The 13738-nt window shown below is 48.0% G+C and overlaps 1 protein-coding gene across 2 annotated transcripts; it reads right to left on the bottom strand.

The window, feature by feature from the left end:
• Positions 1–2765: 2765 nt before the first annotated feature.
• On the bottom strand, positions 2766–9454 carry LOC135396445 (protein tyrosine phosphatase domain-containing protein 1-like). 2 transcript variants are annotated; one of them, XM_064627408.1, is made up of 9 exons: positions 9183–9454; positions 9033–9113; positions 8860–8978; positions 8777–8798; positions 8433–8735; positions 8339–8377; positions 8133–8232; positions 7405–8046; positions 2766–3287 (listed from the first exon to the last, which is right to left on the bottom strand). In XM_064627408.1, exons 2-9 carry the CDS (start codon positions 9089–9091, stop codon positions 2958–2960), a joined length of 1614 nt encoding a protein of 537 aa, XP_064483478.1. In that variant the 5' UTR covers positions 9092–9113; positions 9183–9454; the 3' UTR covers positions 2766–2957. The 2 variants fall into 2 exon arrangements, with proteins under 2 accessions (XP_064483478.1, XP_064483479.1); XM_064627409.1 differs by having other exon boundaries at positions 8433–8720; positions 9183–9452.
• Between the last annotated feature and the right edge of the window lie 4284 nt (positions 9455–13738).

The following is a 13738-nucleotide window of genomic DNA, read 5'->3' as shown; positions in this document are numbered from 1 at the left end:
TATGGGGTCAACGGTATTCGCCTTCAGAGGGTTTTTGCCATCGTGTGAGTACACTTTTATGCATTTTTCGCCATGGGAAATCTAATTTTCCGAATTAAAGTCCGGAAATTGCCTAGTCAACCTAACATTCTTTCGACAGATTCGGGAAGCACGGGTCGGGTTTAGCCCACCACGGAAAAATTCATTTCGTGGTACAAAAGTAAGGAGCGGAGGAGCGGATACTTTGGATGCGAATACCGAATTGCAGACAACGGAGTGCAGGTCTAAAGGGCTAGGTTTCCTGTTCGGATAACGAGAAGCAGGACGTGACTGTATTGGTAACTCTGCAGCATAAACGTACAAGAGGGACGTCGCTTTTCCTTAAAACTTACAACACTGAATGACGAAGTACGTATAAAAATTGTATATCTCGTATCTGTCGTGAGAAGGAAGACTGATGTGCTTTAAATATACTTGCAACAGAGATGTATGCTATGGGAGCATATTTTGAGCCGCGTGTTGCAACAGCATGGGAAGTCGAAGGCGACTGGTGACGTCAACATAGACGTGCAAGTGTATCTAACATCGCTTCCTATACATGATAGATTCATTTGAAGATTCAAAGAAAGGCACGCGAGTAGAGGAACATGAGGCACAGTGAGACGAGAACGTTTCTCGATTTTTGTTTTAAATTTTGTGCACGAAAGAAAACTGCATTTCTAACTCCACTGGCTAGAACAAATCCTGTTTTATACTGGTCATACAAAATAAACGTTATTTTGGAAGAGATACTCCGATAAATTGCGAAAATATAGACATCCAACTCTTGTAACTGTGTGCCCCCGGCTCGAGCTGAGTGTTGCAACCATAGGGGGAGTATGATAGCAAGAGCATACAACGAATTAATTGATGCAAAGTCGACTTGGAACGTGTAGCAGGGCTCGAGGCGTCTGCTGGCGGGAGCGCACCGTGAAGTAGGCAACAATATCGCTCCCATTTAGCAGTGCCATATCAGGAACGTCGGGATCGACAAACGAATTCCGTGTTTTCTTGCTCTGCCTCAGAAAAACTAACTTCGTTTTCCCCCGCGGCATTCTCTCTCCTGTCAGAAACCTGACTTTATGTATAGAAGCCATACTATTCACCACCCTGCGGAGTACACTGCTTCAGTGTGCCCCATGTGCTCCCGTAATACCGTGCCCCATCGCACAGCTATTGAGATGCGCATTCATCACGTGGCTGAGCGCGAGCAAACAGCATGCCACCTTTTGATTCTAATTCTGAGTGATTCCAATTTCATCTGCTACAGTCATAACGCGTAGGATTGAAGTCACTATTGTTGTATACCACAAAGAAATATCATCAAAATATTTTTTCCTCGTCGACATACGTCCGCCAATACGATTTGCGTATCGACTCACGATTGCTTGTCGATTAGCGTGAACTGATGACGATGTCGCACTGTTTGACGGACGCAGTTACAGTTTCGCTTTTTTAAGGTCCCGAATGAGGCAGATATCGACTATGCAACACCCTGCCCCATGCCACACAGTGCCTCACGTTCCCCTATCTCTTGATGGCATAGTGACGGTGCGTATTACCACGGGCCCAAGCAACATAATGTGCTGAAAGTGCGAGTGCAGGGGGGCGGACGTTGGAGTTGCCAGATTTTGCTGAAAGTAGCCAACTGTTCGCTTTTAGCTGGCGCCTTAGAGGGGATGCTAAAGTGCGAAGATCTTTACGCTTTCCTTCCTCTTCTCCCCAACTCAAGAAGCGCGACAATGCGTAGGGGCCTCCGATTGGTCTCCTCAAATGACCTCCCGCGATGATTGGACAGATCCTTTGAGGTGACCAATGAGGGCACATCCCGATTTGTCGGCCTTCTCTGGAAGGAGAGGAAGAGGGAATGCGTGAGCTGCTGTTTCTTTCGCTCAAAAATCACGAACGACACAAAGAATGAATCTAGTTCCTTGTGTTTTGGTTGTTAAGGTAACGACATGTTTCGTTCCGCGAGAATTTTTGCATTTTCGTGTCCCTTCGGCTATTTTCGGCTACCCTTCCAGTGCGCTGCCCAGGAATAATTCGAAACAGAAAGGAAAGAGGGAGATGCACGATTTTTCAAGCACAGGTTCATCTGTTCAGTGCTTCAGTGGTTTGAAGACAACGATAAAAACCCCAGGAGGTTTCACTCAATGTTTCAGCGTGTGTAATCTTATCCCGCCATGATGTGTGTATTACGGTGAGACCAAATTTATTTGTTCGCTGAATAACATTACTTTCATGCGAGCTCCGATACCGCACACTATTTCCTGTCAGGAACAACGACCACAAAAACTGGTCCGTTACTGAATCCGGTACTGACACAGGCGCTGAACCAATATCCGGTACTGATCGTCGATGAGAAAACAGATTATGATCATATTGGCTACCTTTTGGCTACAGAGAACCTTGCTTACATCACTACATTTTGGTTACGTGAAGTGCGTGATTTGCTTTTTGGTCCTTCTGTCATCTGGCAGCCCTGTGGGCGCGCAGCTCTGCGAACGAAGAACGAAACATCGCGCTGACAATATAGACACCCGCCAACCACCCCCGTGTACTTGAAATTTTAGCATATTGTGCTGCTTGGGGGACTATGTTATCCGAACCTGGAGCTGGCATAGTGACGACAGAAATACATGCTTCTTGGAAGGGAAGGCGCCCAGCACCTGAAGGCGGAAGTTAAGGGTAAAGCATGCTCATGATGCACGAGAATAATCCGGTATCACAGAATATACGTTATGTCCATGAAATATTTGCAAATGTGATGATATTTGGGCACTTTTTGACCTTCAAACGGATAGCTGGGGAGCTTCCAGATGGCCCTTTCATGCTGAAAGGGGCACTTTTCTACGTATTCGATGCGTCTACGACGCCTTTTAGGCCAGTTCGTTGCACTGCGGTAGCTGCGTGGAATCTCCATCGATGAGGTGTCGTTGCTACCTCGCAATGGCAGAGGCCATGATGTTGATCCCGTGGAAGCTCTTGTCCTTCTCCTCGTTGTATACGCCGTTCTGCAGTGGTGTCTCAGCGTGCCGTGTCACAGCATCATACAAGCCTTCAATGAAGGTCGTGACCCTCGTTGCCGTGCCATCCCGCATCCTGGGCCAGGTCTTTCCCAGTGGCCGTTGTCCTTCCGGTTCCAGTTGCAGTGTCTGGTGGCATAGAGACGCCGTCAGTCGTCGTAGCAGGTTACGCCTCTCAGACACCGTAGTCAGGCCCAGGCGACTCACGAAGCGCACCAAGTACTCGGTTGTGAACCGTGTTCCCTGCGCATGAGCAACAGCAACGCTAATGAAATATCAACTCGATGGGCGATAGGAATTGCATCTTTACATATCACAGAACTCTCATAATACGTAGAAACCAAGGTGATGAATCGGGGCATCTCAACAACTGAGTCGCCATGATAGACACGGTAGCTAGGCCTTACGAACGGTATCTCTCGCAAGGTGCGCACGCTATTCCAACACGTCGCAGTAGAAGGATACTATACACTTTATTTGCGGAATAGAAAGCCACCGAAGCACACATAAGATGGTAGCGTAGACAATGGATGCATAGCATAGGCAAAGATGGTAGCGTAGACAAGACGAACGTACAAGTCCAGCAGAGGAAACACGACTTGGATTGGATTGGATTTGATGCCAGGAGCGCCGAGGTGGAGTGGCGTTCACGCGTCGAAGGTCTGTGGGCGTCAGTCATATGGCGGCCCCCGGATTTGGACGTCGGGGGAGTTCATCGCAATTTTACAAATCCTTTGCGTTCCCCATTTTTCTCACTCACATTTTTTCTTCTAATGTCTCTTGTTTAATTACGTGTTAGCGCCGCGAAGCAACTGTGAGTATGAACGGCGTACAGACGTGGGCAGATGTACAAAGGACAGCAGGAAGGAATGGGGGACAGAGGCGGACTTCTATCATCTGCCTTATGATTTCTATATGATACAGTGTATTAATTTTTACCCCTCACAGATTTAAAAAAAAAAAAAACAGAGTAATATAGATACCCGTTTTGTAGTTGAGTCAGACGGCCATGCAGACACCCTCTCGAAGAGAGCATGGAACTACAAGATGACTAATTACCTAAAATTCATTGTAAATTCATTATTTAAATTAAATTTCGAGCAAAAGCATGATATCAGAAAGGGAGACTGTCTTCGTTAGCGGTCATTCTATCTTTTCAAAATCCCAAAACGAGTGCGTGCCGTGAATTATCAATCGCCGAATTTTGCTGCGCAAATGAGCCGAAACCAAAACCACGCGCCTCAGGAGCGCATGACCTTTGCCGACAGACGCTTATCTCTGCCACAAAGCGCGTAATCTGGCCAGGAGGTCAGCATACACACACCAGTCCTTTCCATCGGGCCAAAGCACATGGCCCACTGACGTGGAATAAGCACGGTATATGCAGCTTGCGCTCCCGGTCGGCGCGGTTTCGATTTCGACTCACTTTGCATAGCAAAATTCGGCGATTGATATTGCAAGTCGCAACACACGGGTGCGTTTCAGGATTTTTTTTTAAAAATGGGATGGCTTTCAACAAGGAATGTCTTCCATTCTGCTATCTTGCTAGAACGGAGAAGAGATCTGTATAACGGCTGGAGAACAACGTTCAATGGCAAACCAGGATGAATAACTAATGCACGGTAACGAGTGGTGATACTGATGACGGTCCATGTAGTGCACGGGTGACATCTTCGCCACAAACAAACTGGCGACAAACTATCGGATGCTTCGTCTCCCGCATCACACGTTTCGTTCAGAGTATCGGTGTTTTCTCCTTCGGATTTCACGGGAGAGATGTCAGCGGGTTTCAGAACCGCGGCGCGCAAGACTCCGTCGGTAAAATTTAACCTTTCTGCTGTAGTCTGCGACCAGACTATCCAGGTGCCAGGTGGACGTGTCTTCGAGGAAATTAATGAGAAGCATATCTCGCTATTCGCCGACATCCGTTCATCCTGTTTTGAAGGAATGTTTTTCGAATGCATGGGACTGAACCGTCGCAATGATTTCTCCTGCCGATATGCTGACTTGGTTCAGGGACCTGTCATCGTCAGCGTCCTTCTCGGGACTTTTGATGGGACCAGTCTTTAAGGGAAACGTCTAGGTCATCCGCAGGAGAAGCATGGTCGATGTAGTCGCATCGTAGTGATGGACATTACTGTTTCTCTGGACGTCGTCCTCATGGTGTGACGAGATCAGACTGTCCAGGTACATATCTGAACCACTCGCGGGCGACTGTCCTGAAAATAGGGTGTGCGAATAAGTCATCCCTCAGCTCGTCGCAGTTTTGTGCTCTTCTCTGGCGAGGTTCCTTGACTTCTCCGGCTTCACGCTCGCCGATCTCTCTCTCTCTCCATCCTGAATTTTCTTTTTGTTCGTTTCAGACACAAGGGAACCTGCTTCACTCCCTAGACTCTCGGGAATGCCCGTCTGGGCACTTCTGGAACTTCTCCAACCGACGGAAAAGTCTTCAAACTCCGAGAACATCGGTGTACCATTATGGCTTGTCGATTCTGATGTGAACCACTCGTCCGACAAGTTCACCGTGATTAACCGATCACCTTCGTCTTTGGACAGATTTCCGGCGAGTTGAGTGAACGTGTATGTCACTTTTTCTCCACTTTCCATAACAATATCAGTCCTGTCGAGGTCCAAGCCTTCCTGTACTTGTCATAGCCAGCTGCAAGTTTCGATGGCATATCTTCATTTTTTCAGCGAACATGACGCCTTGTCCTCGACAGTAGCGTTGCTCACTAGCTCTTGAGCCTCTCCAGGCTTCGCCGCAGAATGTGCCTTTTTCAGGGCTGCTGGCTTCAGAGTTAGCTCTCGAGTTCTCTGGATCTCTGGCTATATTCCCGTGCATTCTTTGTCTCTTCGGAAGAGGAGTCGCTGCAGAAACACTCATAATCACAAAGGGAATTGTCTTCTCTCCAAGGTCAATTTTGCTTCCAGTATTGAAGTCCTTTAAAACAGTCGAGCTATAGACTCGAGGACTATTTCGAGTCGAGGAAGGGCGGCCCTCTGTCAATGTTTTCTGCCTAAACATAGACAGCCATATCATTCCTGGTATAGATACACCATGTCAGCGCCTTCATGCCTTTTCAAAATTCACTGAACAGCGTAGCGCTGCTCGAGCTCGGACCATGATAGTGTTGTAGGATTCCAGATACTGATCGCAAGTGGCGCATTCGCTCTCCAACAAGTCTTCATCCACGGGAGCGTGAATGGCTTCGTTCGACTGAGTCAAGCATGCAGCCTTTACTTTAAAAAAAAAAAGCAAGCTTTGCTCTCAGCTGGTTGGCATTCAATGGGGTAGCAATCAGTATAGTATTGATATCATTGATGGTACGCGTATCTGTCGAACGACAAGTGGCATTGTAACACAGTTCGCCGAAGAAGGTTTCGGCACAAAATATGCAAGAGTGCAGAAGGGATCAGTAACGCCTGAAGAACGTTTAATGTCAAACCAGAATGAAGGACTTATGTATGGTCACGAGCGGTGATGCTGATGACGGCCCATGTAGAGCACGGGTGACATCTTATTTAATACCCCTAATTGAAGAACTAATTAATCAACTTTGGGTAATTTGTCATCTTGTAGTTGCATGCTCTCTTCGAGAGAATGTCCGCCGGGCCGTATTGCTCAACTGCAAAACGACATCAATGCTGCTCTCGTAGCTTTTTGTAAAAAAATTAACAAAAACGCCACTATCTCCGTCCCAATCACGCTCATAGTTTTATAGAAAATCTAAATAGATAATTTTAAAAAGATGCGCGCGCCACCAAGCGCGCGGCGCAAAGCAGCATGGGAACCCCGACTGACGCTTCCGCTGCGCACACCGGTAATGTTGTTCTTCTTCTACCTCCGCCTCTGGTCGTCTCGTATGCTCTGGGACGCTCTTAGTTCCCATGAGCCCTTGCGTGCCACAGGTGGCGCTTGCGATCCCAGTGTGAACGATACTAGATCGCATGAGTTCGCCTTCAGTATTTTTACATGTGACGCGAGCAAGACTTGCGTTTGTCCCATCCTATAGTTGGCGAAACGCAGTGGTCTTAAAATCTCCTAAATGACACCAAACATGCAAGCTGCTTGCTTGTTGCTATTTAGTGACTCTGTACTTGTTGCTTCACCGTACCTTTATCTTACAGTGCCATACCGCGTATGCAGACTGGTCCTGACTGAACTGTACTCCTCTAGTTCAGTGGCAGTGGTGTAGCCATGGGGGGCTAGCGGTTCAACCCCCCGTCGAAATCGTACCTTTAGTAGTGCATTAGGGAGAACCACTGGGGAAAACCAGGGGGAAATCCTGCACCCTCCACGTAAGTCCCGAAATATTTTTCTGGCTACGCTACTGTGTTCCCACCGGGGGACGTCACTTACCCTGTCCAACTTGTGCAGTACGGCGGCGGGGTTCTCCGCTCTAATCACCACAAAAGTGAGGTCGGTCCTGTTCAGAACTGGCTCCTGCAACTCATCTAGCCAGTTCCAGAGCAAGCCAGCGAGTAGGGACACGTCTTCCTCAACATTGAGGCGATCCCAGGCAGAAGCACGCGTATTGAGGTCCTTCTGAAACTGTCCCAGCCTAGTATGTAATATGAGACGGTCTTGTAGCAGTGCCTCGGCAACCTCCGATGTCGTCTTCTTTGTCGTCCTTGCGATAGAGCGGAGCTCCTTCTGGGAAGACAGCTCCCGAAAGCATGCATTCTCTGTGATGAGCTCTTCCTCTTGGCTGCTGCTGCCTTCGCTCGGCTCGAAGTCTTCATCGTCGTAGTTGTAGTCTGGACTACTCGGAGATAAGAGGCCCGAAAGTCCAGCAATGAGCATCGAATCCAGCACATAGTCATCTGATGGTTCTTCTTCGGGAGATGAGTCCTCTTCCAGAGAAGAAGGTCGGTCGGAAGCAAGAAAGTGCTTACAGAAAGGCTCTAGTTGCGTCAACTGGAAGCTCAAGCTTCGGCGGGAAGAGCTTTGTGTTTGAACTTGGCACAGCTGCAACATTCGCTCGCAGAGGACATACAGGATCTGCCAAATACAACAGCGAAATAAATCTAGGATGAACGCGACAACTTATAATCCGGTGGGCTTCAAGAATACAGACATTTCCTTACTTTGGGGATGTAGCGCAAATGGCGACCCTCTAAGCCGTGAGCCACTTTGCGTTGCTTGGCAAGGTACTGGTTGAGCGTGAAGTCGACAGCCTTTGATGGCCTGAGAACAAACAGTTATAGCAGTCCGCCGTGGTTACCCGGCAGTCATTCGTATCGTCAACACAAAGAGTCATCGCAGAAACCATGTGGGACCGCCATTATCTTACCTGTATTTGTCTGCTTTTGAGGGTTTCCGTTTGGAATATCTAAAATAGAAATTATTTTACTCTTGCACGGTCATATGGAATATGTTCAACTCACTGGATAGGATAGACGACGAACAGTGGGAGCAGGAATTGTGCAAACTTTTGGATGCAGACTATCTGTGCTTGACTTTGAATGGAGCCGTGACGCTTGTGACGTACGTAGCGAACAGCGTCGTTTGGCCGACACCGTAGCGAATAGACCAGGTAGCAGGCGATGAAAAGACCTGTCCGGCCGAGCCCCGCGTGGCAGTGGACGGCAGCCTTACCTTCGCTCAGTGCGAATGCCATCACTTTTACCATGTCCAAGAGCATCGGGTTACTGCTCGGGGTCCCGTAGTCCTTCCTGCGAGTGCACGCCCTCATCCTTGGGTCATTGTACACGACTGACGGTCTACTCACCATCCGAAGTTGTAGAAAAAGACTGAAAAGAAAAGGAACACATCAGTAAACACACAATAAGGAGAACACAGTTGTATACCCACTTCCTCTGTCCATGAAATGCTGCGGATCGTAGGAGAAGCCGCTGCTCTCGAGAGGATTCGCTCCGCAGTGCGCGTGCTCTCCTACCAGCTGCAGGTTGAAGATGGATTTGATGCCCTGACTGCATCGGCGAAATCGCGTTAGAGACCAGCCCCCCTCCCAACAGGCAACTTACTCAAGGAACTGCTGGATGATATTGTAGTGCAGAATCGCCTCGGTGTTTGGCCTCGCCATAGCGAGGATGTCATCGGTGACCCTGAAAATAAATGAAGAAGAAGAAGTGTTGGCCATTTAGTGGGTAGCCGGTAAAGTAAGACACACTGACCAATGTGAGTAGATGCCCTTGATAGCGGTGTCCTTCGCTGACCAATATGATGAACTGTCGTACTTGCACCTAGCACCTCCACACAGAACTGAACATTGTAGCTCTCCTGGAGTTGACCGTCGCAGCCTCTCCGAGATCTTTGTGTACCTGCATAACTTTGTGCTTACAGTAAGTTCCACTTTTACTCTAGGAGTGGTGCTCAGATCCGAAATGGCACCCGTCGCGATTCAGGAAATTAGCATCGTGCTTCAGTCTGATGCTCCACCCGCATTGAAGGTCAAAGTGGCTAGGCAACACAAATTTGTGCGTATTGAACAACCTATACTCACGCGAGGTGCCCGTCTCCATCATGCACATGCACTACGTGCAAATGCGTCGCGAGGAGACTCCTGTCGATATGCACTTCGTTACTCTGTTAATACCTCGGTTAAACAAAAGCACGAAAGATGACAAATGAGGACAAGACACACACACACACACACGCAAAGATGTACTCGCTCTATACGTCATGTTTTATGCTACAAACGAAAAAGGACAGCTGAGGGGAAAGGGCAGCTGTGCGTGACGAAACGTCACGCACTGCACTTGGAATGTGCCCCACGTGTGAGCCACAAATGGCGTGCAGCTCGGGTTGTACAGAGCCTGGGGGCTTAATCGCTTCATCGTCGTTACGGTCGTTACAAGCTAACGAGTGGCGGGAAATTCAAAAAGGCGGGCGGGAAATTTAAAAAGGTGAGCACGTGATAAAACATGTGCACGGCGCTCTTCGCGCGATACGTGAAGGCCGTGGTACACGTCACGCGCAATGCGTCACGTGCACACCTTTTTGAATTTCTTGCCACTCGTTATAGCTACTTGTCGCCAGCTTGGGAGATAATGTTCTCGCCTTCCTCAGCATGTACGTGTTGTCCACCGGTACCCCCCAGGAAGAAAAGAAGCAGGGACGTCGGGACGTTTTCAAATATGGGGGGTGCGGTTCGTGTCTTCCCACTTCGCCTATTATTTCGCCTAATGCTTGTTGTCAGATTATCTTCCAATCCCATGTCATGTTCCTTTCCCCGGAACCGCACAGGGTCCCACTTCGCCTAATATATGTGTCAGGCAGTCCCGCCTACTGAGACGTGTCACATAAGGAAAGAAGGCGCTTCTCCTTTTTCGTTGCATCCTGTGCTTGGCCATCACTGAATATCGCATTTTAAGCAAAGTTCCTAGTTTTTCTGCACTGCTATCGCGCCTTCTCACCTACAAACACGAAAAACACATTCGCCGTGTTGAATGAGGACATTCAAAGTTTTCACTCTCTAAGCACGAAGCCAGGAGAACCTGAACACGTCTTTAAATGAGAACCAGCATAGTTCAACGACAATGTTCATTTACAGTGCTGTCGGTACTGTTCCCTCTGGATTCGGCCGAGGACACATACTATCCATCTGTACCCCACTCCTTCCTGCTGTTCTCTCTTCATCTATCCACGTCTGTACGTCGCTCATAGCAACAGTTGCTTCGCGGTGCTAACACGGAATTTCAAAAAATTAAGTGGCATCAGATGTCCGGCAGCATACGTACGAGATCAGTCTTCATTCGCAGACTTCAAGTTGATTACCTCCTCATCGCGTTGTCACAAACGACACTTCTTTTACACTCGTTGATGTCTACGAGCAAATACAACTGAAGATGAACACGATGATGTTTAGATGTTACCAACAGCTTGGTAACATCGATCACCACAGCGTGCTCGCTCAGCTTGCCAGTCGAAAGGAAGAGTCCAAGTTGCAAGTTAAATTATCTAGAAGGGGGAGCCACAACTTCCAGACTATAATGCAGCGTTATTCTCCCGCGAGTCTCAGAAAAACTTTCGCCGAGTTGCGTGAAAAGGCAACCAGAAGTACCAGTGGCAACCAGTGGCACCACTGGGAAGTGATATTTCGACGTTTTGATTTCAAGTGCTGAGACGGAAAATACTGAAAAGTATTATATTGTTTCCAATGTCATTCACAAGGCTTGGTGACAGACAAGCCTCGATGTGTCCATCGAAGAAGGGTCCGTACACTGTCGAGCCCCAAGCGCCTCGGGTCTGGTTCTAATGCAGAACCGCAGCACTCTGTCCTTCTGGGCGCCCTGCTTTTTCGCGACGTCTCATTAGAAATTTTGAAGGTGTGAACATTGCACACAGCGGCGGAGCCATTCCCTGCTGACGTCAATCATTGACAGTAACGCCCACTTGTTGGCAGTCCCATTTTGCCTAATGGGATAGGACGACAGTCCCATTTCGCCTAATGGCAGGCACCCTCCTCGCCCTTTTAATCCTAAAAATCGGATTAGGCGAATGGGACGTAACCGTGCGGTCGGTTGGGGGGGGGGGGTTGTTAAACATACCTGGTGTGCCTTCTTGTAAGGAAGATACTAAAGCACGCTATGAATAGCAGTAATAGAATAATGGCAATAAATGATAAGCGGTGATATTTGTACAGATTGAGGCGGCAAGAGGCATTGAGGCGGGCAAGTTTGGAATTCGTCGGATCTGTTGTTCATGGTTTCGTTGATGCGCACAGAAGTATGCTATGCGTGACGACCACTTCGATGAGTCGCCGTGTAGTCGACAATTTCGCAAAGTTGCAAAGTGCACGTGATTGCAGAGATTGGTGGGGTGGGGTGTGGGGGCAAACCTGGTGCTTTGCTCCCTGGTCAATTCTGTGGGGGAAGGCCGCCCCCCTGCCCCCCTTCTCCGACGTCCCTGTACTCCAGAACAACTATTATAGTACAGAATACTATTAGAGTACAGAACTACTCCAATCCGGAGTAGGCTGTTCCCCAGCACCAGCGCTAGATACTTGTGCCAGTGATTGTTTGGTGACCGTGAAGCGTTGGCTAAGTCCATACCGGGTGTTTCACCTAACGTGATAAAAAATTCTAACTGGCAGCGTACTCGACGGAGGATTGTGGGAGTTTCGGCAATTCCCTTATGGAAACTCTTCCCACCATTGAGGAAGACTTTAGACAATTTTTAATTGCGGGAAATTTATTTGTTCAATTGAACTTTGAAAATTGCCTAGCGAACCTCACTTTTATTTTTTAATAGAAATATGAAGTCCTCCGCGGATAACCACAGACCCAACAAAAGCTATGCACAGTATCGCAACAGAAATACTCGAAACAAATTAGTAAAATTTCCGTTTTAGCCCCGCCTGCTTGATTGTCGCAAAGAAGGGCGCACGTAAGGTGCGGGGAGATGAGGAAGTGTTGCCGCCTCTTGTTTTACCTTTCTTTCCCCCGTTTTGTCCTTGTTGCTGCTGACAATCGTCCTATCACAAATAAAACAAAACAACCGTCTTATCACATAGAAGGCAAAAGAAATGAAGGCGGGGACACTTCCTCCTCTAGACGCACATTTCGGGCGCGCTTCTTTGCGAAAATCAAGCACGCGGGGCTAAAGCGTAATTTGTACTTTTTTTTTTCGACTATTTCTGTTGCGATACTGTGCATAATTTTTGTTGGGTCTGCTGCTATCCGTGGAGGGCTTCATATTTCTGTAAAAACAAAATACAAAAGTGAGGTTCGCTTGGCAATTTTTAAAGTTAAATTGACAAAAATATTTCCCGTCATTAAAAATTGTCCAAAGCCTTCCTCAATGGTGGCAAAAGTTTCCAGAAGGTAATTGCCGAAAGTCCCACGATACTCCGGCGAGTACGTCGCCAGTTAGAATTTTTTATCACTTTAGGGTCACTTCTGAGTCAAATCCCCGGACTAAATAATTCGGGAACCGGTGCACCAATCGAAGAACTTTCTTATTTACAAGTATCTGTCCGATACCGCCTACAACCTGCACACCATGTGAATGAGTGGGAGGCGCTCAGTATTTAAATAAAAATTCAAATGAGTTTCGTGAAAAAAGTTAACTTCTAAAGCAGGGCGCTGTCGGCATTAAAATGGGTACTACCCCTTTTGGGACCTTCAGTGGACACCTTTTAGAGAAAAATCTGCCACGGAAGCGGGTCATTTGTTGCAGTATTTAATTGGTTTCGGTTTACATATTTTTGTCGCGGCTGGTAGCGGTGAAGCGCAAAAGGACGCTCTTCCACTCCCACGTCCACCTATGAATTATGTCCCTTTCCACTTATCCGCGACCAGCCGCGACAAAAATATGTAAACCGAAACCAATTCATTACTGCAACAAATGACCCGGATTGGTGGCAGATTTTTCTCTAAAAGGTGTCCACTGAAGGCAGGGGCGGATCCAGGGAAGATCCTCGGCGGGGGCCCCCACTAAAAAAAAGAGAGAAGACGGGGGGGGGGGTCGCCATGTAGCAGGAAAATTCGCCGTGCGGCAGGAAAATCTGCCGGAATGGGGGGTAGAGGTATATCTCGGGAAGGGGGGGGGCCCAGGGCCCTCCCCTGGATCCGCCCCTGACTGAAGGTCCCAAAAGCGGTAGTACCCATTTTAATGCCGACGGCGCCCTGCTTTAGAAGTTATGTTTTTTCATGCTATGTAGTATGTACTGTGTGCACAATTATTAGGCAAGTTCTAGTTTTGAGGATTAATTCTGTTATTGAGCAAC

This window comes from Ornithodoros turicata, chromosome 6 (genome assembly GCF_037126465.1).
Source record: "Ornithodoros turicata isolate Travis chromosome 6, ASM3712646v1, whole genome shotgun sequence".
NCBI lineage: Eukaryota > Metazoa > Arthropoda > Arachnida > Ixodida > Argasidae > Ornithodoros > Ornithodoros turicata.
The sequence above is the reverse complement of the archived record's forward strand: the minus strand, read 5'-3'. Positions and strand labels throughout refer to the sequence as shown.

Bases quoted from the DNA above. Each gene is read 5' to 3' on its own strand.
- LOC135396445 (XM_064627408.1), bottom strand. From the start codon at position 9,091: ATGGCGAGGCCAAACACCGAGGCGATTCTGCACTACAATATCATCCAG. The intron at 8,736-8,776 runs GTGAGTAGACCG...CCCAAGGATGAG, and splicing joins TTTTTCTACAACTTCGGATG to GGCGTGCACTCGCAGGAAGG. The intron at 8,047-8,132 runs GTAAGGAAATGT...TGTATTTGGCAG, and splicing joins ATTTGCGCTACATCCCCAAA to ATCCTGTATGTCCTCTGCGA.